Below are 23,967 nucleotides of genomic sequence, written 5' to 3'. Positions count from 1 at the left end.
CCTCTCCAGCTTCCCTGTGGCCCCTTTAGGCACTGGAAGGTGCTGGAAGGTCTCCCCGGAGCCTTCTCTTCTTCAGGCTGAACAGCCCCAACTCTCTAAAATTCTGATTTTACAGAGCTCAGCTTAGATGGTCCTTTCTCCTCTAGGCAGAGGAAATCCAGTACTAACTTTTTGACCCAGCAAAGAGGGTCGGTTTTTGTCATCAGCTTTGCTTTGCAGCTTTCTCTTCTTGCACATATGCTTTTAGCAGAAAAATAGGACTTTTCTCCAATGCTGAGCCTGGAAAGGCAGGCTGGGCAGCAGGCTTCCCGTCATTTTTAAGTCAGACTTCAGCCTTCAGTGTCGTGATGGGTGCAGACACGGCGCAGTTGTTCCTACAGGATTGCAACGACTGAGGAACGCCGCTCCTCGCCCTGGTTTGGTGTCAGCAGATAGACAGTTGCTGCAGGCACGCTGTGCAGGGCCACTTCGCTCACTTTGATCTTGGGTTTGTTGGTAATTTATGTCTAGAAGTCGAGTTTTGTTGACAAATACTCGCAGACTTGATTTACTTTCATGTTAGGATGTCTTGGCGGAGAAGAAGGGGATTTCAGCAGTGACAACTGCTGCAGTGATGGAAGAAGTTAAAAAGAAAAAGACCTGAAGAAGGAAGACTCCTTTATGGTATTAGGAGAAATTGATGCCTAGAATAAATTCTCCTAGGAATCAGCGTTTTTAAAGGGAAAATCACCGTGGAATGTAGCTGTTAACTGAAAAGGACGGGTTTTCCTGAGCTTCCTTCCTTTCTTTCCTAATGTCCTTGGGAAATGCTGTTGCGTATCACTGATCCGAGTACTGCTGAGTTCAGCAAAGCCAGCTGATTCAAGTTGTTGACTTCATTACTTCTGAGTTTTAGATGAGTTTTTAAAATGCTCTGTCCTTCACTGTCAAATACTCTGAGCTCTATTGCCACACTTGGGATAAAAAAGATATGAACGACTTATGTGTTTAACCTCGCAGAGTCCCATAAGGATGCTTAAGCTCATGCCTTAGAATCATGGAATCATAGAACGGTTTGGGTTGGAAGGGACCTCAAAGATCATCCAGTTCCAACCCCCCTGCCATGGGCAGGGACACCTTCCACTACACCAGGTTGCCCAAAGCCTCATCCAACCTGGCCGTGAACACTTCCAGGGATGGGGCAGCCACAGCTTCTCTGGGCAACCCGTGCCAGTGCCTCACCACCCTCATTGTTAAAAATTTCTTTCTTAGATCCGATCGAAATCTCCCCTCTTTCAGTTTAAATCCATTGCCCCTTGTCCTATCACTGTATGTCCATGTAAAAAGTCCCTCTCCAGCTTTCCTGTAGCCCCTTTAGGCACTGGAAGGCTGCAATAAGATCACCCCAGAGCCTTCTCTTCTCCAGGCTGAACAGCCCCAACTCTCCCAGCCTGTCTCCAGAGCAGAGGTGCTCCAGCCCTCGCATCATCTCTGTGGCCTCCTCTGGCCCTGCTCCAGCAGCTCCATGTCCTTCTTGTGCTGGGGACCCCAGAGCTGAAGGCAGCACTGCAGGGGGGTCTCAGGAGAGCAGAGCAGAGGGGCAGAATCCCCTCCCTCGCCCTGCTGCCCACGCTGCTCTGGATGCAGCCCAGGACACGGTTGGCTTTCTGGGCTGCCAGTGCACATTGCCGGCTCATGGTGAGCTTCGCATCACCCAACACCCCCAAGTCCTTCTCCTCAGGGCTGCTCTCAATCCATTCTCCGCCCAGCCTGTACTTGGGCTTGGGATTGCCCTGACCCACATGCAGGACCCTGCACTTGGCCTTGTTGAACTTCATGAGGTTCTCACAGGCCCACCTCTCCAGCCTGTCGAGGTCCCTCTGGATGCCATCCCTTCCCTCCAGCATGTCCACAACACCACACGGTGTCATCAGCAAACGTGCTGAGGGTGCCCTCAGTCCTACAATATTAGTAATTCCTGCTAACAATTAATCTCTTACTCTGCCTTTCCTTTTGATATTCCTTTTTTTTTTATTTTGAAGCATTTGCATATAAAAATTAAAACACTTGGAGTCTCATTTACCAAAATCATTCAACTGAAAATTTCCAGACTGTGCCATCCGTGAGATCGCGCTGTTTATTTAATGGATTATAGGCATAAGTTTTAAACACAAAAGCTAGAAAAGCTTCTCTCAGCATGCATGTTATGTAATTTATATTGAGATTTTTTTTTTTAATGTTAAATAAGAAAAAGTTTAGAGTACTGTTACGGAAATTATATGATGAAAAATAGAGTCCCTGTTCGTAATGCATTCCAGGTTGTTTCAGAACAAAACAGATCAGGGACAGGTAAAACAGGGTGTCTAATGCAACTGAGACTGGGATGGTATAAGAATTCCATTTTACTTTTTAAGAGGTTACCTAAAATAGACAGAAGGCGTCTGTGATACGGATCTCCCTTTTTATTGGAGGGGTTTGCTTTGACTGCTGAACAGGAAAATATGTCACATTACCGTGCTGCAACGCCATCGACTTCATGGAAGAGTTATGGCTTCACGAACACAATGATTTTTGTTCAGTTCATTTAAAACTTTTCCTTATCTTTTCATTTTCAGGCTGCAGTCCGGGTGGGGCTGGGTCAAGTCTAATTTTGTTCTCTTACCTCCACCCATGTAAGGAAATTCTTTGCCTTCAACATCCGCTATGCTGTTTCCACCGAAGCGGTGGCAGCTTACGAAGCGTTTGTCAACGTTTTTAGTGTTTGGTGTTGGCAAAATCAGCTCAGGTAAACTGTTGAGCCCAGAAAAGGATGGATGTTTACAAATGAAAACTTCATTTGATCCATGATGATCGTCTTATTGAAAGAGTGGGGTTCCAGTGAGGATTGGGGAGTTCAAAAGTATTGAAAAATATAAATGCTTGCCTTTGAAAATAGAAAACTATTTCTAGAGCATTCAGCTCTGGGGTCCCCATCACAAGAAGGACATGGAGCTGCTGGAGCGGGGCCAGAGGAGGCCACGGAGATGATGGGAGGGCTGGAGCACCTCTGCTCTGGAGACAGGCTGGGAGAGTTGGGGCTGTTCAGCCTGGAGAAGAGAAGGCTCCGGGGAGACCTTCCAGCACCTCCCAGTACCTAAAGGGGCTACAGGAAAGCTGGAGAGGGGCTTTGGACAAGGGTGTGTAGTGACAGGACACGGGGCAATGGCTTTAAACTGAAAGAGGGGAGATTTCGATTGGATATAGGAAAGAATTTTTTCACTGCGAGGGTGGTGAGGCTCTGGCACAGGTTGCCCAGAGAAGCTGTGGCTGCCCCATCCCTGGCAGTGTTCCAGGCCAGGTTGGATGGGACTTTGGGCAACCTGGTGTAGTGGAAGGTGTCCCTGCCCATGACAGTGGGTTGGATGATCCCTGAGGTCCCTTCCAACCCAAACCATTCTGTGATTCAGATGAGACTGGTGTAAATTAGTCAATGAAAGTCCATGTGACTTTACAAGTGTGGTTTTAATTGTCTTCTTTTTAACTGGGTACTGCAAAGTCCAGATTTTGGTGCCAGCTGGATCCAAATCACTACGTGAGAGGTTTAATTTGAACACCTGATTTTAAACTGTAAAAATATTTTGCAAGGCTTCAGCACGGCTTAGCACTTTCTGTGCAAGACAAACACAAATAGAATAACTGGAATATTTCAGAAATAAATTAGATTAAATAGCAGACCTGCCCTTGGTGCCTTTGCACGACTCTGCTCTGCGTTATGCATGGGTCGATTAGTTTCTGTTTTTTCCTTGGGATTCAAGAAAGAATGAGTCTTTTAAAATAAAAAATAGAGAGTAGTTCACCTTGTTCTCCATCTTCTCCACGAAAGTGAGGTGGTAATTTTTAAATGGAGTGTGACTGAGACCTGTTGATCTGAGATCTATTGAAGAGACCTCAACGTTACTTGAATGAACATTGTATGTTCAACACGGTCTTTTCTGCATCACATGTTATAATCTTGGATTAAAACCAACAGAAATCTATGATTCCATGATGAAAAACAACATCCCAAAGGCAACCAGATGTCAATAGCTGAAATAGTTTTATTTACATCTTTGTTTTTAAGGAAATCTCCATAGAGTACAGAATGATTAAAGCCGGTGCATAAGGATTCCTAAAATGATTAATATCATCTCTTGAATTAAAGAAGAAAAGCCTCCTCAAAATGATGATCTAATTTGGGGTTGAAATTTTGTTCCCAGGAAACCTATGTTATGTTATACTTGAAACTTAATGTTGAAATCAGAAAAATGTTCTTGACCCCCTCCCCATGTCATTTCATTGATTTGAATTAATGTATAGGAACTGTTATAAAAATATACTTTAATTTGATTGTGTATCCATTGCCTTTGTTAACAGAATTATTTTTTTCTCAGTCCTACTTTCATCCGTCATCTGCTAAACCTTGGACTGAGGTAGAGAAGTAGTTTTGTACCTTTAAGTATGACAATTCCACTGCAAAGAAATTATTTCTTAAAAAACACTGACTTTTTTCTATCCTTGGAAATGGTAATTCTGAGGTACTTAACTTCATATTATCTTAGTTCTGATGCCAGATTTGTTAAGAAAAAACCCAACTTGATTTTCTTTTAAGGTTGGAAAAAGACATTTTTTTTCAGTTTGATTGTAATACAGTAAGTGATTAGTAATCTTTTGAGATTCAGAAAGAGAACAAAAGCCATTGTAGTGGAATAATGTCTGTTGGGTTTTTTGAATTTTTTTTTTTTCTAGTTTCCTCTTTGAGTTGTATGATCAGAAAATTTGAAAAGACTTTTTATTTCAAACCCAAATTGTGATGTTCAGTGGTTTGGGTCAGAGTGTTTGTAAGTAAATGAGGTTCAGATTAGGTATTATCCCGTATGAATCTTAATTTTAATTGTGTAGTTCAGCAAGTCAAATCTTTTGTTTTAATATTAACATCTCCAGCTTGATAGAATAATTACCATTTTATAGAATGAAGAGATACATTATCATTGCAAGCAATTTGTAACCGACCAGCTCTCTGTTCCTCTAACTGGTGGGACTGACACTTTTTCCGTGCAACCATGAGTTTTTTGGGTGCGTGAGAGCTGCCCACCGAGCCCTGCGTTGACCCAGCTGACAAACGTGCCTGTGTTAGATTGCCCTGACTTTAATAACTTCAGTTCTGGCAGCTCTCATCGGTGTTTAAGAACTTCATCATCTTGAAACCGCTTTTAATTAATGAAAGGAGAAAGGCTGTAATTCAGTTGTCCCACGCTGACAGCTTTGTATGCTTCCTAAGGTGGTGAGGCACTGGCACAGGTTGCCCAGAGAAGTTGTGGCTGCCCCATCCCTGGCAGTGTTCAAGGCCAGGTTGGATTTGAGAGTTGGGATTGTTCAGTCTGGAAAAGAAAAGGCTCCGGGGAGACCTTCCAGCACCTTCCAGTGCCTAAAGGGGCTACAGGAAAGCTGGAGAGGGGCTTTGGACAAGGGTGTGGAGTGACAGGACAAGGGGCAATGGATTTAAACTGAAAGAGGGGAGATTTCGATGGGATGTAAGGAAGAAATTCTTCCCTCTGAGGGTGGTGAGGCACTGGCACAGGTTGCCCAGAGAAGCTGTGGCTGCCCCATCCCTGGAAGTGTTCAAGGCCAGACTGGATGGGGCTTTGAGCAACCTGGTGTAGTGGAGGGTGTCCCTGCCCATGGCAGGGGGTTGGAACTGGATGATCTTTGAGGTCCCTTCCAACCCAAACCATTCCATGATTCTATGAAACATACATCGCAAGATGAATTCCAGTAAAGCTGTTGCCTGCACCAGGAGTGACAAGAACTGAAGCTGAATATGAGTTATCGCTGTAGGTTTTTATGGATTTGCAGTTGGGAAATTTCCCAACATCTTTGTCAAATGAACATCCCAACCCTAAGCTTATATTACGTGATTATTTTAAATCAGAATTTTTTTTAAAAATGGTGCTTAACGGCATATTGGGTAGAGCTGCCATCGCTTGTGAGAGCCTGGAGATGTTCCCCTATAGCTCTTTCCCATATGGTGCATCTTCCTTCATTCAAGAGAGCCTTCCCTTGGCTCAGGGCCTCCAGTAGCTGCCCCGGCTGCTGACCCCTCTGTACTGGGATCTGGCAGCGTGGCCGAGCGAGCCGGCATCATGGTGGTGCTGGAAAGAAATCCCCGTGTTCACTGCACATTTGGTGTTGCATCCCGTTTTTTGGGTTCTGAGGGCTGGAGTTTTGCACCAGTGAGTCGTGGTGGGTTTAACATCTAAAGGTAAAGGAGGAAACCAGCCTGTGCTGGGGAGCGCCTTACACTTGGTAGGTGGAGAGTGAAGAAAATGGTGTAGTATAAAGTGGATTCTGGATATAAAATTTTGGACACGAGAATTCCAATCGGATTATTTTATTCTTTTCCTCAAAGCATCCCTCGCTGGGGATGCCTGTCCGTGATGTTTTCATTTCAGCTGGTGGTTTCCATAGCTGTGTGCTGGTGGGGGGGGGGGACTTCTGTGCAGCAGGAAAAGCTCTTCTGCTCCTTGTGATTCGTGTCTGCTTTACACGTGTCCGTTAGCCTCATCTTAAATGTTGGGCTTGATTTTACTGGACCAGAAACTATTCCTGGTTTCACAATTTCCCCTTTTTTCCCCCCTTATTAACTTTTCAAAACGATTTAAACCATCAAATGCAATTTTATATGGAAATGCACTCTGGAATCGATGGAGATCTGACAGACGCTGTTCCAATGAATGTGCTGTTGCAGTGATTACCTGTGAAATTTGGGATCTGCTATTGAAATGAATATCTGGAAAATTTAAATGAAACTGTCAGTCACTTGCAAAGCCGCACGTGTTTAATCCAGAACTTTGCCTTAAACCTGCATTTCACCTCCCCCCTGCGGTGTGATGTACGGCTCTGGTTGAGTTTCAGCGTTGATGTCCTTCATGCTTTTTTGTTACGTGTCTGGTATTTCTGGGCACAAAAGGGGCTGTGTTGTGCTCATGTAAAATGGCAGCTATTGATTAGTGCTTATTAATAAGTAATTAGCTGACGTACAAACAGCACACAGATGCTGAGTGCCTTGGGGTGCACCACAGTGACTCCAAGAGTGCTCTGGCTGGTAGAAGCCCCACATCCCTGCAGTTCCAAGGTCCACTTCTTGACATAAATGACATCTCCCGGAGGGTATTCCCTTATCCAAACCTGACCTCACTCTTCTGCTCTGGCCCTGTTACACAACTGGGTGGAAATCATTGACTGTGACATGGCATGGCTGCGGTGCTCTGTGGTGCCATCTAATGGGAATCATTCCTCCTGGTCAAAAATGAAAGGTGTCCACCTGTCACTATCCAGGCTAATAATGATAGGTGAGTAGCTGTTCAAAGAAATTACGTGAGCATCTTAGAAATCTAAACATGACTATGAATAAATCATACACAAAAATACACGTTGCTTTTCTTAATGTCTTAATTTTCTCAAATTCTTGCCCTCGTACAGGCTCTCGATGGAAATGTATATGATCACCTCAAGGATTATTTAATGGCATTCAGCAGGACTGAGCTAGAGACATGCCAAGCTGTACAAAACACGTTCCAGTTTTTACTGGAGACATCCAGCAGGGTAAGTTTTAACTGAATGATCCTTTGTAACTGAATACTTACAGCACAGAGAAGTTCCCAGGCTTAAGATTTGCTTCCAAACTGACGACAAAACTGAATGGTTATTATTTTTGGTTACTCTGGAGTGGTATTAAGTTAAAAGAAACTAGACAGTTGGGGAGAATTTTCCTGTTGCCACCCAGATTGTATTCTCATGAGTGCATTTACACAGTGCAAGATCTTTCGAGAAGAGATGTTCAGCTGTACTCACTCTACATGTTTGGAAAGAGAAATTGCAGCTGAGTTCTGCACTGGGTAATCTGGAACCGCATTAGTCATCCATCACCGTAAAGCCCTGTGAAACTGTTTGGATCTTTTCTTAATAATTGACTGTCAACTTTAAAAACGAAATATTACGGCGTTTTCTCCTTTCAATTAAGAATGGCAAACGGAGAAGACAGATTAGAGTCTTGTCATAGCCGTGGTTTGTTTGCTTTGTCGAGCAGCCAGAATCAGAAATACGTGATCGCTTCCAGGATAATTCTGAAACTTAAATAATTCATCTGCTGGGCTAAAAAAAAATAATTGCCATTGAGCTCAAACGAGCTGCTTTGGTGCAGTCATAATATTCCTTTATATGTTTACCTTAACCACCAGCACAGAAACAGAGCTCATTTATGCAGGGACTTAGGTAGAAAAAATGTGTTTAACACATTCCTTACTCACCTGCAAGCATGCTAACTCACACTTTACAAAGGGAGTGGATTAAAAATCGGTGTCACTCTTGCTTGTCTTTGAATTTACTTGGCAGCAACTGTAAAGATAATGAAAATACCGTTTTATCTTCTGTTGGAAAAGGACTTTCAATGATTTACCTTGGTGTGTATCCTGGGGGTTGGACTAGATGACCTTTGAAGGTCCCTTCCAGCCCTAACGATTCTATGATTCTATGATTCAGGTCGACTTAAAATATCTTCCCTAAAAACACTGGTTTTGAATCTTTTAACTAAACACGCTTACGTATGATGTCTACGTATTCATAATGAATTTCTCAATATTGCATTAAATCTTTCGTGTTCAGAATACTTGGAGTGCTGCCTGGCTGGGACTTTCCTCTAACTAAACTGTCATTCCCAAACAGCTCGTTTGTGTCGAAATACCTTCGTCGGCGTATTTGTGCGTGCTGAGCCTGGGATAGCTTGTGTTGGCAAGGCTCCGCGCGGCCAGAAGCCTCCAGGTCTGGCTTCTTTTACACAGCAACAACGTCACGCCGTACGTTTGAGAAAAATAGCTCTGTTTCTGCCTTACTAAGATCATACAATGGCTGCAGAAGGAATGAAAATGTAAATACAGCTGTCAGGTCGGAACAGGATTTTTCACAAAGTGGTTTGTAGCTCATCGGCACCAAGTTTCGTCGCTCCTTGCAGCGGAAGAATGTAGAGAAGGAAAATTTGGGTTATGTTGCTACTAGAAAGGGGTGTCTTGCTCTGAAATACTAAACATTAATTGGTGGTTTATTCAACGGACGTAGGCACTGCTCATCCTTTCTTTTAAATTTTCAGCTTTTCCTGTAGGTCCACGTTGCAAGAATCCGTCAGCTGAAAAAATGGGAGGTGACTGCAGAGTAGAAACTCCCTATCGAAAGCTATGCTTGTGTTTCCAAAGTAGCTGGAGCGTTAAACATCTAAGAAGTTCGTTAGCAATTTTGTAATTTGGAATGAAAACCCAGCCTGCCATCAAAGCAAAGATTTGAAATATTTATTGGGCGTTTTTAAAACTTCACCTGTTCTTTGTTGGTTTTAAGTGCAAGATCACGAGCTACCTTGAGAAAAGACACTTTAGATGATTGGTGGAAGGGCTTTAGTTTTTCCATCTAAACTATCTTTCCATTTCCAGGGTGGAATTAAATTCTATTTGCTTTAGAACAAGACAAGCTGCTTCGCAGAAGCGCCCGCTTTCCCCTCGCGTGTCGGAAAGCCCGGCGCGGCTGCTTGGGAGATTCTAACGCAGATTGAGGGGAACGTCTCAAAACTAAGGATTTTTTTGTATAAAATGAAGTTTTTTTCCCACTTTATTGTAGCATTGTTTGTGGCAGCTTTGGAAGTGTTATTGCTGCTAGTTGGGGTGACCCCTGTCACTCCTCCGGCGTGCCCAGGACACCTTACCCTCTGACACTGAGCGTATGAAAACGCAATTCAACTTGCTTTTCACTTGAACAGGCTTGTTCAAGGCTTCTACTTCTTGCACTTCTCTTTTGGAAAAAGTCTGATTTTCTTTGGAACATTTTCTGAAATTCCATTTGCTGTTTTGAATAACATTTCTGTGATGTTTCTGGTAAGAAGCTTCACCAAACTCGGGCAAATAATTTCCTTCATAGAATCATAGAATCGTTAGGGTTGGAAGGGACCTTAAAGATCATCCAGTTCCAACCCCTCTGCCATGGGCAGGGACACCCTCCACTACACCAGGTTGCCCAAAGCCTCATCCAACCTGGCCTTGAACACTTCCAGGGATGGGGCAGCTACAACTTCTCTGGGCAACCTGTGCCAGTGCCTCAGCACCCTCAGAGGGAAGAATTTCTTCCTTGTATCTGATCTAAATCTCCCCTCTTTCAGTTTAAATCCATTGCCCCATGTCCTATCACTACACACCCTTGTAAAAAGCCCCTCTCCAGCTTTCCTGTAGCCCCCTTTAAGTACTGGAAAGCTGCTATAAGATCACCCCGGAGCCTTCTCTTCTCCAGGCTGAACAGCCCCAACTCTCCCAGCCTGTCTTCATAGCAGAGGTGCTCCAGCCCTTGCATCATCTTCGTGGCCTCCTCTGGACTCGTTCCAGTAGCTCCATGTTCTTCTTGTGTTGGGGACTCCAGAGCTGAACGCAGTATTCCAGGTGGGGTCTCACGAGAGTTGAGCAGAGGGGCAGAATCACTTCCCTCGCCCTGCTGGCCATGCTCCTTTTGACACAGCCCAGGACACGGTTGGCTTTCTGGGCTGCTGTGTCTTTCATGCACATCTCTGGCTATGCCCTCTTGCTGTATGTGGCATCTCTTTAACATTTGATTTCAAGTCTATTTGCATATGTCAGTTGACACCGACTTCAGAAAGAAACTGCATGAGGACATCGACTTAATTTCTGAATAACGGGAAATCCATTTGGAAAAGTCGCTGCCGTGTCCTTTACTGAGACTTTCTGAGAACACTCAGGAGTCTTTTTAGTTTCTTTCTTAGAAACGTCAAATATATTGTGCAAAACACTCCGGGTTATGAATTTGCTGGACTTGTTTACTTTCCCAAGTCCCACTTTGTAACAGTTGTTCTCATTTGTAACTAAATGTTGTTGCTTTGAGGGACAATTTCCTACGAGTGCTGTTGTAAAGATGGTTTTTCTTCTTTGAAGAACTGAGTTGCTTTGGAGTTGGAGCTCTATAGTGAAAGCTCATTGCATTCAAAGAACTGTACAGGGTTTCACGTCCTCAGTAATCACACCTTGGGGTTTTTTCCTACTTGAAGTTGGTTTCAAAGAGTTTCCTGTTTGAGGTGGCACAGAGTTGTGTGCCGTGTCAGCGTTCCCACGTATCTAAAGGATGACGTGAAGCCTGGAGCTGTTGGACGTAAATGGTGTTGGACGTAGGAGGGCCACGAAGATGATAAGAGGGCTGGAGCACCTTTCCTATGAGGACAGGCTGAAAGAGTTGGGGCTGTTCAGCCTGGAGAAGAGAAGGCTCTGGGGTGACCTTATAGCGGTCTTCCAGTACCTCAAGGGGGCCTACAGGAAAGATGGGGAGAGGCTGTTCAGGAGGGCCAGTTGTGACAGGACAAGGGGTAATGGTTTTAAAATAGAGGGAGGTAGATTCAGGTTGGATATTAGGAAAAAATTTTTTACCACGAGAGTTGTAGAACACTGGAACAGGTTGCCCAGAGAGGTGGTGGATGCTCCATCCCTGGAGACGTTCAAGGCCAGGTTGGACGAGGCCCTGAGCAACCTGATCTAGTTGGAGATATCCCTGTTCCTTGCAGGGGGTTGGACTAGATGACCTTTGAAGGTCCCTTCCAGCCCTAACCATTCTATGATTCTATGATCTCGATGCCATGGTCAGTGCTGAGCATCCTCTGAAGCTGCAGGTGGTTCCTCCTTTAGTGTTTTCCAAATTTCTGTGTTTGGGAATTCCTACTCCAGACTCCCTGAATGCCGCCTCTGTATGTTGTCTGCACGTTTGAATGTGTTTGCGTTCAACCGCTCAAATTGGTGCAGCAATTATGCCCTTTACTGTTTGAAATGAGTGTGTTATTGGCCCTGGAGGACTATTTACTTTCTTTAACTGAAGATTAATTTTTTACAGTTCAGTATTTCGGTAACGCAGGCATCAACATTTCGTGCATGAAAGCCCGAGTTGTATTTACCATCACGCACAGAGCGTAATCAGAATTCTTGATCATACACAATGCTGCTGTTCTTTCTGGATAAATACCATCTTTATGATATACTTCTGTACATTTAAACCCTCAGTTTGGTAATAGATTTTTATAATTTCCTGCTGCTATTTACGCATTTTCATCAATTGAAGCAGTGAATGCTCTGTGGAGTTCTTCAAGCAGCGATACTATATTTTCACGTTGCAATCGCTGAGTTTTTCTTTGTAAGGATCTGTAAATTGTGACACGAGAGATTTGTTTAGGGTTCTGTGTCGTGCTGTCTGAAATCTATCATTAAACAAATTTAGTAGCTGAAATAGTTTTGGTTTAGCAAAATTGCAAGCTTTGGGAGTGTTCTCTGAAAGCAATTTAGTAAAAAGAATCATAGAATCATAGAATCATAGAATCGTTAGGGCTGGAAGGGACCTTCGAAGGTCATCTAGTCCAACCCCCCTGCAAGGAACAGGGATATCTCCAACTAGATCAGGTTGCTCAGGGCCTCGTCCAACCTGGCCTTGAACGTCTCCAGGGATGGAGCATCCACCACCTCTCTGGGCAACCTGTTCCAGTGTTCTACAACTCTCATGGTAAAAAATTTTTTCCTAATATCCAACCTGAATCTACCTCCCTCTATTTTAAAACCATTACCCCTTGTCCTATCACAACTGGCCCTCCTGAACAGCCTCTCCCCATCTTTCTTGTAGGCCCCCTTGAGGTACTGGAAGACCGCTATAAGGTCACCCCGGAGCCTCCTCTTCTCCAGGCTGAACAGCCCCAACTGTGATGAATTTTGTAACTGATTTTGTATGCGTTATTCCAAATAGTCTTTTCAGCTCCTGCAACTAATAATTTGTGCAAAAATAAGACATTTCAGCTTAAGAACGAACTACTCACAAGGAATTATCCACAAGAGGAGAGAAAAATATTTATGGCTGTGACACCACGTACTGTATACCCAATAGTTGACTTTTTTCCTCCCCGTTTTGCCTCGCTGGGATTTTTCCTAGGTTTATGGCATACATTTTTTTGGTCTTTGTCATCCGGTGTGTGTCGTGCCGGTCACTTCGGAATAACTGTGGGTGGAATCGGGTCCCTATTTCCTTTTGTCTCCTTCGAGGTCCTGCTGCAGATTTGCTCTCTGTCTGAAACTGGTTTGATGATGTAGCCTGGGTTTAAGTGTGCGAAATAACGGCGCTAAGTGGCATTTGTTGTTTTCCCAGGTGGTGCGGGATTACAATCTCCAGCTGTTTTTACAGGAGAACTCCGTGTTCCACAAACCGCAGCCCTTCCAGTTCCAACCGAGTGACACTGACACTGTAAGAACCCTCCTCAATTCCCTGATTTGTTTGTTCTTGCTCTGGTTTTAAGAATGATGTTGTAAATGGGTAAGAGAATAGCTCGCACTGGTATCCCAGTCTGCTTTAACCTCGTGCTATTTTTGGAAAAGGAAGGGAAAGTGGCCTGATTTCCACCAGCAGTAGGTGGGTGATGGTAACAAAAGCATCAAGCAGGCTCAACGGCATCCACAGAAGAGCTGAATCTTTTTTTTGCTTCCAGATTGTGACTAGCAGTCCTGTGTTTCTCTGCTTCCAGCGTAATTCTCACTGCATTTTGTCAGCTTTTTGTCGTGCCGGTGAGGTCCTCGTAACGTTCACTAAAACTGGGTTACAGCCTGCGTGATGCTGTGCCAAGTAAAGGGTCCATACAGCACCCAAGGAATACCTGTAGGTACATATAAGAAGTTACTGGTTTAGGAAGAATACTGTTAAAACATTGCATTCCAGAATTCACTCGTAAAATATTATTTTGATGCATATGTTGCTTCCGAAGCAATGATTAAGTACATGAAAATCAAGTAAATCATAATATGTCAACACATTTCCAAACAGCAGCTTAATAAAAGTGGGTTATTGATGTCCCACCGACTCTACTATTGTTGTTTTAAGAAATAAAAGTTTTAAGTGTAGGTTTTTTTTTAAAAGTGAAATTTGTGCAGCTTTTTATTACTTGAATTCTTTCATAAACTGACTTGAACAGAAGCATCTTCATCTCCAGTTCAGGTGATTAAATTCAACAACTCTGTTCATAGATATGTAAGAGTGATTTTTCCAGAAATATTAACATTTATGACACAGTCTCCCTGTCTTTCCATTTCAACAACCTGTGATTTTGACTTTTCTCCCAGCTTCTTTGTACGGAGTCAGTTATTCCCGTAAAGTTTTAGGCTGTTCTTAATACAGCGAGCGGAATCTTTCTGTCTTTGTCCTGCCTTTCTAACCTTTGCTGCTGTGTGTTTTCATCCTTGTGCCATCTCTGCATCCAGAGTTTTAATGCAGTTCAGCTGGTGGATATTGAGCCCTCACCTGTCAGTGCTATGAGAATGACTCTAGCAGAGGTATCTGGTAGTATCTACGATCCGCCGTTGGCGTCCGTGTCGTTATCCGTGTGTGCATGTGGCTCGGGATGCTCAGTTCACACTCGTGTAGAGGTGGCAACAGAATGCATAATAAATATATATATAAAATGAAAAAAAAAAAAAAAGCTTTTTCTACAATTAAAGAAGGAAGAAGTAATTTAACTGCGTTGTGAGGATCAGCTTCGCGCTTATCTTTGGCACTCCCACAGCATTTGTAATTGATATTCTAATCTTTTGGGGGCATGAATTAAAATTTCACAGCTCCAGATAGTGATGTGTATAATTGGTTACTTCTCTAATGTGAATGGGGAAGCTTGTATAACAACTGGAGGCTATTACTGTGCTCTGATGAAATGCAGTCCTATTACTAATTTAATTTTGTTCTTTTTCCAGAGGGCTATCCCCGTGTAAAACAGAACTGTAATTCACTCTTGTTAAAGTCTTCAACGTTAAAAATTACATGATTCTTTGACATGACACTTGTGTGGTCTGACACTGTACATGTGCTCTGCTTGTACTGCTGAACTTCAGGAGCTTTTTAGAAGGCAATGAATGGGTCGTTCACAGGATCACAGAAGGGTTTGGGTTGGAAGGGACCTCAAAGATCATCCAGTTCCAACCCCCCTGCCATGGGCAGGGACACCTTCCACTACACCAGGTTGCCCAAAGCCTCATCCAACCTGGCCTTGAACACTGCCAGGGATGGGGCAGCCACAACATCTCTGGGCAACCTGTGCCAGTGCCTCACCACCCTCAGAGGGAAGAGTTTCTTCCTTAGATCCCATCAAAATCTCCCCTCTTCCAGTTTAAAGCCATTGCCTTGTGTCCTGTCACTACATGCCTTTGCCAAAAGCCCCTCTCCAGCTTTCCTGTAGCCCCTTTAGGCACTGGGAGGTGCTGGAAGGTCTCCCTGGAGCCTTCTCTTCTCCAGGCTGAGCAGCCCCAACTCTCCCAGCCTGTCTCCAGTGCAGGGGTCTAAAGCTGTCTCAGTGCCTCAGGTGCAATGACTTCTTGACTCGACTCACCCCTCAGCCTGGACCATCACTGCATTTCGTCACTGCGCTGCATTTTTTCAGCCTCTGGCTGCTTATGCCATGCCCAGTTTTCACACAAATGAATCAGTTATGCAGGCTCAGCTGACAGGATCCTCCCAGCTTTCACGTTCACCATTTTTAATAAATAAGTCCAGGAGAATAAGGGCTTTTGCCCAGGCTTTTGAATTTGTCAGAAATTGTATGTTTTCTGATGAATTGAACAGCATTTCATTGAAGAACATTTATCAAGCATTCTTTTGCCACATGATCTCTCTGTAGATGATCTGCAGAGATAATCAATAGGCTTTAAGTTTCTGTGGGTTATGCATGATAATTTTCACACTGAAGACTGACACTGAAAGCAATCTAAGTAATGTGATTAATTCATCTAATCAAATGTTTAATATTAACCTTTTCCAAGAACAAATTGCAACCTCTCTTCAAACAAAATACCTGATACTGTGTGACTCAGGTCAAAGTTTGGAGCCTTTAGATAGGATTGGAATGAAACTGTGAATATTGTAGGAAAGAAGAATGTTGTAAATGATATGGATGCGAAACTGAGCTGTAGGAAAAGCTCCGAATGCTGTTGAAAATTCTAGTTTTACATGGTCCATTTAAAAATTTTGGTTTATGAGGAGAGAGCTATTGCCAAAGAGTAACGTAGAACGTGTTGCCGTGCAATCCTTGAGTCAAGTACAAAGCCTACAGCGTAATTTACTTTCAGAATATTCTCAACATGCACAGTCAGAGCCTCCAAAAGAGACTATTCATAAAAAAGGTAGGTATCAAGTGGTTTTCCATCATACCAGCGTTTTCAGGATTTTTATTTCCCCACCATCCCACTAGAAATATAGACTGATGAGTGTCCACAAGCAGAAACCCACTACTAAATATTTTGCAGCTGTTTTCCCTTACCTAAAAAACCTGTTTTGAGCTTAACTTTATACATCTGTTCACCTTACTAAAATATTTAGGTTGTTTCAATGTCTCAGGTCATTTCAATTTGACATCAATTCCATTTTTTTTAAAAGGTGAGGGATTTTTTATTTTTTGAAACAAACCATTTTCCTTTAAACAAGTGAGTGGTTTTAAAAGTAGTCCGTAAGAAATCATTGAGAAATTCCCACTAATCCTTTCCATGAATGAATTCCCAAGATGGAAAAAATAAAAGGGTCTACGAGGCCAAGGATTTTTATTAAATCTGCAGAAATCTCTTGGGTTGCAAACACGCTGGCCCCGTGCCTCACAGATAAGCCAACGGGCAAAATGGAAAGGAAATTAGGCAGCTTTTCTCTGTTTCCTGTTTGGAAAAGATGGGTTTTTTTCCTCCAACCCCATGTTATCACGTGAGAAAACGAGCCGGGTGACAAAAAGCGCGTCCGTGGCGCGGGAGGATAACGGCACCAAAAAGCTGACACTAAACTTTTGAGGTCTTTTTCCTGTTTTTTTATTATCTGCGTGGCGCCCGTGACTGCAGCTTCTCCCGTGCGTTACTGATGCTGTCGGATTTTTTGAGCACGCAAATAAAAAATGTAGCCAAATCTGATTTCTGTGACAGCTTAGTGACATGAAAAAAATGTGGTTTTCGTGCTGTAATTTGCAGAAAAACAACATCTCTGTCAGATCAGTGGAAAGTTTCACAGTTTCACCCCTCGTTACTTGGAGGAGAGGACAAATTTTATGGGTGGATTGGGAGAATAAGGAGGCTGAGGTATTTATACATCTCAGCATTTACTGATGGATTTATTTAAATATTTAAAATGCATTTCAAACTTACTTAGTATTAAATATTTTTAAATTCCTTTCGTTTTCTAAGTAACGTTATATTCTACTTTCAGAATTACTCGAGTATAAATATTTGATGTTTGATATAAATATCTAAATCCAGAGAAGTTCCTGAAATATAAATGCTCATAAAAAATAATCGTGTAAGACCAAACTAAGTCCAGAGAATTCACTACTTTTGCTGGATTTAGAATTGTCTGTGCTTTGATACCAGAACAGAGTAAAAATATTATTTTTCACTCTAACTTTTTGAAGCTAAATACACCCAAAAGAGTTGTGCTTGACTTTTAGCATTGTATAAAGCGTTAGGAATTATATCTGAGGAGAAATCCAGTCATTCAGGTAAAGAAATGTGCCTGGATGGAAGTGGGAACCTGGCAAATTCCCTGTTTAACTTGATAATGACTCAAACCAATTTTACTGAATTCCTCGGCTTGGATTTTAACATAGTTTCTGATTTACTTTAAGTATAATGAGCTGAAATTGGCTCACTACCTAACTGATTTTATTTTAATTTAGAGAGCTTTTTTTTTTTTTTTTTTTACAGTCAGGAAACAATATTTAAGCAAAGCTCCGAATAATTCCCACCAGTGAGCCTAGAGAGCAGAAGGAATACTTAAAAGGAAGTGGCCACTTAAGAAGCAGATCTTTGTTTATGTTGTATTGAAAATATCTATTAAATCCATTTTCTCTGTGTCAAGGTTGATTCAAAAAGTCCTCTTTTTTTCCCGTGGTTACTTAATGAGAGCCATTTTTCTATATTTCTTGTCACAATCGAATGCACTATAGATTTTTGGAAAAGTTGGATGTGGACGCAGCTGCTGTAACAGATGAGGCAAATGAGGGTAATTAGGAGGGTGAGAGCAGAAGTACACAAAAATATTTTGCACTCTAATTTCGAAATTAATTGCAGTGAGAAGATGAAAAACTTTTAAAAGTAAATAAGATTAAAATTTTTAAAAAATTAAGAGATTTGTGGCTTTTAATCTCTGCTGTATAACAAAAGTGCTTAGTACCAAAACATCAAGCACTAGGAACAAAAAAGCTGTATTAATCACTGCCACCTAACAAAAAACAGTACTTATAAGATTCTAGGCTTTCCCCCCCAAAAAAAAAACACCAGAGATGGGAAAAAACAGAGCTACAACCTTTACAGCAATCTTATCTTAACATCTTTGGCATCAGCTGCAGCAACAATCTGTGTCCGTAGTACGTTTGAGAGGAGATTTCTAACTAACGGTCAGTGATCCCCCAAAATAATTATTGAACCAGAATTAAAAATAAACCAGCCTTAAAAACCAACTGGGTAAATTATTTCACACCTATGGCTGTACAACTGTTCCTTTCGTGGGTACTTCTAGTAAGGAGAGGTTCAGTTACACCAGCTGTCAGGCAATAGCTTCAGTATTTGTTGAGATTTAAATATTTTGCTATAGAAAATTTCTTCAGTAAAAACCACACCATCATGGGGCGACTATTTTTCAGCCCAGATAACAACAGGAAGTCCCAGGATCCCCTTTCTCTGCTCAGATATCCCAGCACCATCTTTCTTGTGATGAGTTTAAATGTAATTATTTTCTTTACTCCCTGCCTGATAGGATGTTCCTTATCCTTCTGCAGCCCCCAGCACCTACCCCTGTGAGATATTAACTTATTAGATTAAAAAGCAGAATGTGGTTCTGTAAAACAGCAGTAGTAGGTTGGGTTGGTTTGAGCTTTATCATATGTGCAGAGGTTTATGTAACCTATTAGTAGTGGATATAGGTCCTTTTTTTATTCTATAGGTCTTTTTTTATTATATAGGTCCTTTTTTTTATTCTTCTGAGTGGAAAAAAAAACCCACCTGTATGCGAATAATCTTGATTTTTAAAGGTGGGAGGTGTCCTGCTTGTAATGTTGAAAATTTCCTGGAACACAAGTCAGTCCTTGCTCACTCTTGGCTAAACTAAAATTAAATAAGTTCTACAGGAGCGGACTAAAACGAGCAGGAAACTTGACTCAGGATTTTCTTGCCACTGCTGTGTTTTGCTCTTGAGTAGTGTGAAAAATGTCATGCATATCCCTTCCTCCTCCCTAGAAGCGTTGATGCTAAGGTTGAGCTTGCTTTTCACCGTTGGCATGGCAACCTCTTATTTTCACCTCTCCGAAAGAAACGGCTGTGATTTTCAGGTGTGTTTTGTGGTGGTGATTTGCATGCAATAAATGTTTACTGCTTTTTTTCCTTTGAAGTGAGCTTTTTTTAGTCTGCAGCGACAAAAAAAAAAAAATAAGGAGCTTTTAGGCTCCGGAGCCAAGTTCTTTTTTGCTCTTCTAACTGTACGTGTGCCATCTGCATCCAGATATAACTGCCTGGATAAGGGGATGGAAGCTGTGTGTCTTGTCCCTGGCGTAAGGCAACTTCTGCACCTGCAACAACATTTCAGACAAAAATGGAGAAGTGACATGTGTCTGCATTTGTTAATTTAAGAAGCAGCGTTGCTAACCTCTAAGCCCTTTAGCTGGTTGGAGTCATCCAGGACTTTCTGTTGGTTTACTGATTGAATTTTTAGCACTAAACACTGCTTTCACTGTACTCCAAACCCCGAGAGGACAGTAGAATGTCCATCTATGTTTAGCTCAGGTTTTTTGGCTCTTCCTTCATTCCTTGGCCATGGTAAGTGGTTTTGGTTTCCCTCTTTTTTGGAAGAGGTTAAATTCAGTCATTGGACGTCGTGCCACCACTGAGTTCCAGTCTTGAAAACACTTAAGCAAGAGCCTAATTTAGTAAATCGGGTGAGGACCAGACACTTCAGTTCCCCCACCTTCTTCCCTACAATTTTGCTTTTTCTGTCTATAGCAGGTAAATCTCTGGTTTAGCTCCTTTCGTGCCATCCAGAGGGATCTCAACAGGCTGGAGAGGTGGGCCTGTAAGAACATCATGAAGTTCAACAAGGCCAAGTGCAAGGTCCTGCACGTGGGTTGGGGCAATCCCAAGCAAAAGTACAGGCCGGGCGGAGAATGGATGGAGAGCAGCCCTGAGGAGAAGGGCTTGGGAGTGCTGGGTGATGAGAAGCTCACCATGAGCCAGCACCGTGCGCTGGCAGCCCAGAAAGCCAACCGTGTCCTGGGCTGCATCCAGAGCAGCGTGGGCAGCAGGGCGAGGGAGGGGATTCTGCCCCTCTGCTCTGCTCTCCTGAGACCCCCCTGCAGTGCTGCCTTCAGCTCTGGGGTCCCCAGCACAAGAAGGACATGGAGCTGCTGGAGCAGGGCCAGAGGAGGCCACGGAGATGATGCGAGGGCTGGAGCACCTCTGCTCTGGAGACAGGCTGGGAGAGTTGGGGCTGTTCAGCCTGGAGAAGAGAAGGCTCCGGGGAGACCTTCCAGCACCTTCCAGTGTCTAAAGGGGCTACAGGAAAGCTGGAGAGGGGCTTTGGACAACAGTATATACTGACAGGACACGAGGCAATGGCTTTAAACTGAAAGAGGCGAGATTTAGATTGGATCTAAGGAAGAAATTCTTCTCTCAGAGGGTGGTGAGGCACTGGCACAGGTTGCCCAGAGAAGCTGTAGATGCCCCATCCCTGGAAGTGTTCAAGGCCAGGTTGGATGAGGCTTTGGGCAACCTGGTGTAGTGGAAGGTGTCCCTGCCCATGGCAGGGGGATTGGAACTGGATGGTCTTTGAGGTCCCTTCCAACCCAAACCATTCCATGATTCTATGATTTAAATGGCAGTTGGTTTTTCATTTCTTACTTGATGTATCCCTCTAGCCTGTCTCTACCTGAGGATACAGACTTCTCAGGTCATCCTTGAAGTCCTCCTGAAGCATGTGCTTTTCCATGCCAGTCAGCTTGCTCCTGCTCCTCTGTTTAGAAGTTCCATCACAGCCTTCTTAAGTGCCAGCGACTTGGTCTTTTACAGGTCAGGTGGAGCCTGTCCCTACCATACCAGCTCGCTTTATTCAGGAAACATTCCAGGTCCTGATGGATTTGAAACCTTTCTCCTTGCGCTGTCTTCTCAGCCAAGTATTCAGACCATGCGTTTCCACTGCTCTCCCTGGTCTTGTGCACCGTGGGGGTCCCTGTTTCCAGTTTCTTCCTCTGGAGACTAAATTTTGCCTCTAGATCTTGTCTCCTGCTTTAGCCTGTATTTTTGGTATCCACACGGACTACAGCTCTAGGTTTCTCCCCAACTCTTTTTGCCACCTCATTTTTATGTTTTTTATTTTTAGACCTTTAAGCAAGGGTGAGGTCCACTTGGATACAATACTGCTTTATGAATAATTTAACCACTGTGCTCCAAGAACAATTCATTTCTTTTTTCCTATGCCCTTAGGAGCAGCCACAAAGTTTGCATTCATTTTTTCCGTTCAAGTGCTTTTGATAAATAGATTAAAAGCCGAAAACACACTTGGGATAACGCAGAAAGGTTATCAAGAGACTGAAAAGAAGTCTGTATTCTTTCTTCATGAAAATGAGATGCTGAGTGGGAGCAAGACCAATGGGAACGTTGAAAATTTGTCGTGTTTTATAGGGGAGAGGCAATGTGAAACGGTTCTGCTCAGATTTGCAACTGTTCAGACTCAACTGGAAACTATGGCAAAAGCTGCACAAAAATGCTTACTCCAGTAAGCTGGGAAAAAACCTGAGGTCAAACGTGATCTTAAGGATTGGATGTGCCTAAATAAATAAATCCATGTGTTTGTTCTCTTTACCTTTTGCAGTGACCTAGTGGAGTGGCTTAGTGTGGATAATTGAAGAGGTCAAACAGAAACAGGATGGTATGAAGCCACCTGAATAAAAGCAGGCAAAAACCAACTGAATATTTAATTATAAATTAAATAATGGTATTATATTTTATTCCCTGCCCATGGCAGGGGGTTTGGAACTGGATGATCTTTGAGGTCCCTTCCAACCCAAACCATTCCATGATTCTATGATTTAAACCGAGGGGGTGGATGAAGAGAGCTGCACCTGCCTGTTCTTTGCTTGGCAGGCAGCTTCTGCTTCTTACCTCTTCATGCCAGAGCGAACCACGGGCTCATGACTTACCTCCTCCTCTTCTGGGCTGCTCTACGTCTCGTCCAACAGTTCCTTTCTCTTTGCTCCATCCCTGGAGACGTTCAAGGCCAGGTTGGACGAGGCCCTGAGCAACCTGATCTAGTTGGAGATATCCCTGTTCCTTGCAGGGGGGTTGGACTAGATGACCTTTGAAGGTCCCTTCCAGCCCTAACCATTCTATGATTCTATGATTCTATGAAAATACCATTAACACGGGCTTTGAGGCTCTGTCCCAACAGCAGTGGGTGAACTTCATGGAAACGTTTGTCTCTGGCTTTGAGCTGAAATATCTTGACATTTTATATTAGATTGTAAAAGCCTCTTGGGTTGGTTTTGTGGGGTTTTTTTTGGTCACTGTGAGCAGCACAGGGATGTTACCCCCCCCCCGCCCCTCTTTTGCTGTCAATTAATGTATGCCTTAAGGCATTCTTGGCTGAGTTACAACTTCTTGAAATAGAGGCAGAAAGTGGCCTAGGAGATATCTGAAGCATTAGATCGTATTTCAGAGCCCTATGGTGGAAATGTGTGTGTGAGTGTAGTGTGTAGGGGTTGTCTTCCTTCCTTTCCCTTTCCATTTGGCTCTACCATTGGAGATCTCCTTCACAACCTCTTGAATCCGCTGCCCCCAGCTCTCTTGTAATAAGAGGATGAGTAAGAATAAAGGCCAGATTCAATTTCGATGAAAAGGAGCTTAGCTGAACAAAATAACAAGCTGAACCAATTTTTGCCTCGTTTTCAATTAAATCCTCTTCTAGGATGTTAGCATAAGTTAGTATTATTGCCTCTCCCATGAGGGCAGTGTGATCTACAGACATAAAAATCTTGCTTTCAGCATCACTTTGGTTTCACTTCCTCTTATCTCGTGATTTTACTCCAGTCTATACCAAATGCTGGAATTAAAATTGTCTCCCTCGACACAGATCGTACCTCTTTGCCTGCTAAAATACCTGATAACACCATCTCTTCTTCTGCATCAGCTGGAGGCTTCTCACCTAGCCTGAAAATGATCTCTTCTCTTTCTGCACTCATACCCTTTTCCTGCTGGCTAACCTTGAATTTGTCCTTCCTAGACAACCTTTTCATACTTGTGGGATCTCCTCTAGTTTCAAGCTACACCTGATGAAGAAAAACCCTGCCTTTTGAACCACAGAGAGGGAGAGCGAGAAATTCATGAAGCGGTGATTTCTTTCACACGTACATGCACAACCTCTGTTTGCCTTGGACAGCACTAAGCATGTTCTCTCTCTTCTGGAGTGATGGTTTGTAAGTGGGTTTTTTGGTTGATCTCAAAGGTTGTGCAAGATGATACCAGCCCAAAGAGGACTTGTGATAAAAAGGAATGCAGGGTGGCTCTGGACTGCAGTGACTGTCTCGGTAGGGAGATACACATGAGTCAGCATGTCCTTCAGAAAAAGAATTCTTGAGGATCCCTTTCGGACTATTGATTAACTTAAATTGGAGAAACTACTGAAATGTATGTCATAGAATCAGAGAATGGTTTGGATTGCAAATGACCTTCAAGATCATCCAGTTCCAACCCCCTGCCATGGGCACGGATGCCCTCCACTACACCAGGTTGCTCAAAGCCTCATCCAGCCTGGCCTTGAACACTTCCAGGGATGGGGCAGCCACAGCTCCTCTGGGCAACATGTTCCAGTGCCTCACCACCCTCAGAGGCAAGAATTTCTTCCTTGGATCCCATG

General features: G+C 43.2%; 1 protein-coding gene across 2 annotated transcripts in view; it reads left to right on the top strand.

Moving 5' to 3' along the window:
* FCHSD2 (FCH and double SH3 domains 2) overlaps positions 1-23,967 on the top strand; it is a 204,058-nt gene that overhangs the window by 146,373 nt on the left and 33,718 nt on the right. Inside the window, exons 9-11 of one of the 2 annotated variants that reach the window (XM_086615141.1) lie at positions 7,477-7,599; positions 13,210-13,305; positions 14,313-14,384. In XM_086615141.1, coding sequence (XP_086471267.1) covers positions 7,477-7,599; positions 13,210-13,305; positions 14,313-14,384 — 291 coding nt within the window. The remainder of the gene's footprint in view (positions 1-7,476; positions 7,600-13,209; positions 13,306-14,312; positions 14,385-23,967) is intronic. The other variant, XM_086615149.1, reaches the window with a different exon arrangement.

The sequence above is a fragment of the Tauraco erythrolophus genome, chromosome 1 (genome assembly GCF_009769465.1).
Source record: "Tauraco erythrolophus isolate bTauEry1 chromosome 1, bTauEry1.pri, whole genome shotgun sequence".
Taxonomy (NCBI): domain Eukaryota; kingdom Metazoa; phylum Chordata; class Aves; order Musophagiformes; family Musophagidae; genus Tauraco; species Tauraco erythrolophus.
The sequence above is the reverse complement of the archived record's forward strand: the minus strand, read 5'-3'. Positions and strand labels throughout refer to the sequence as shown.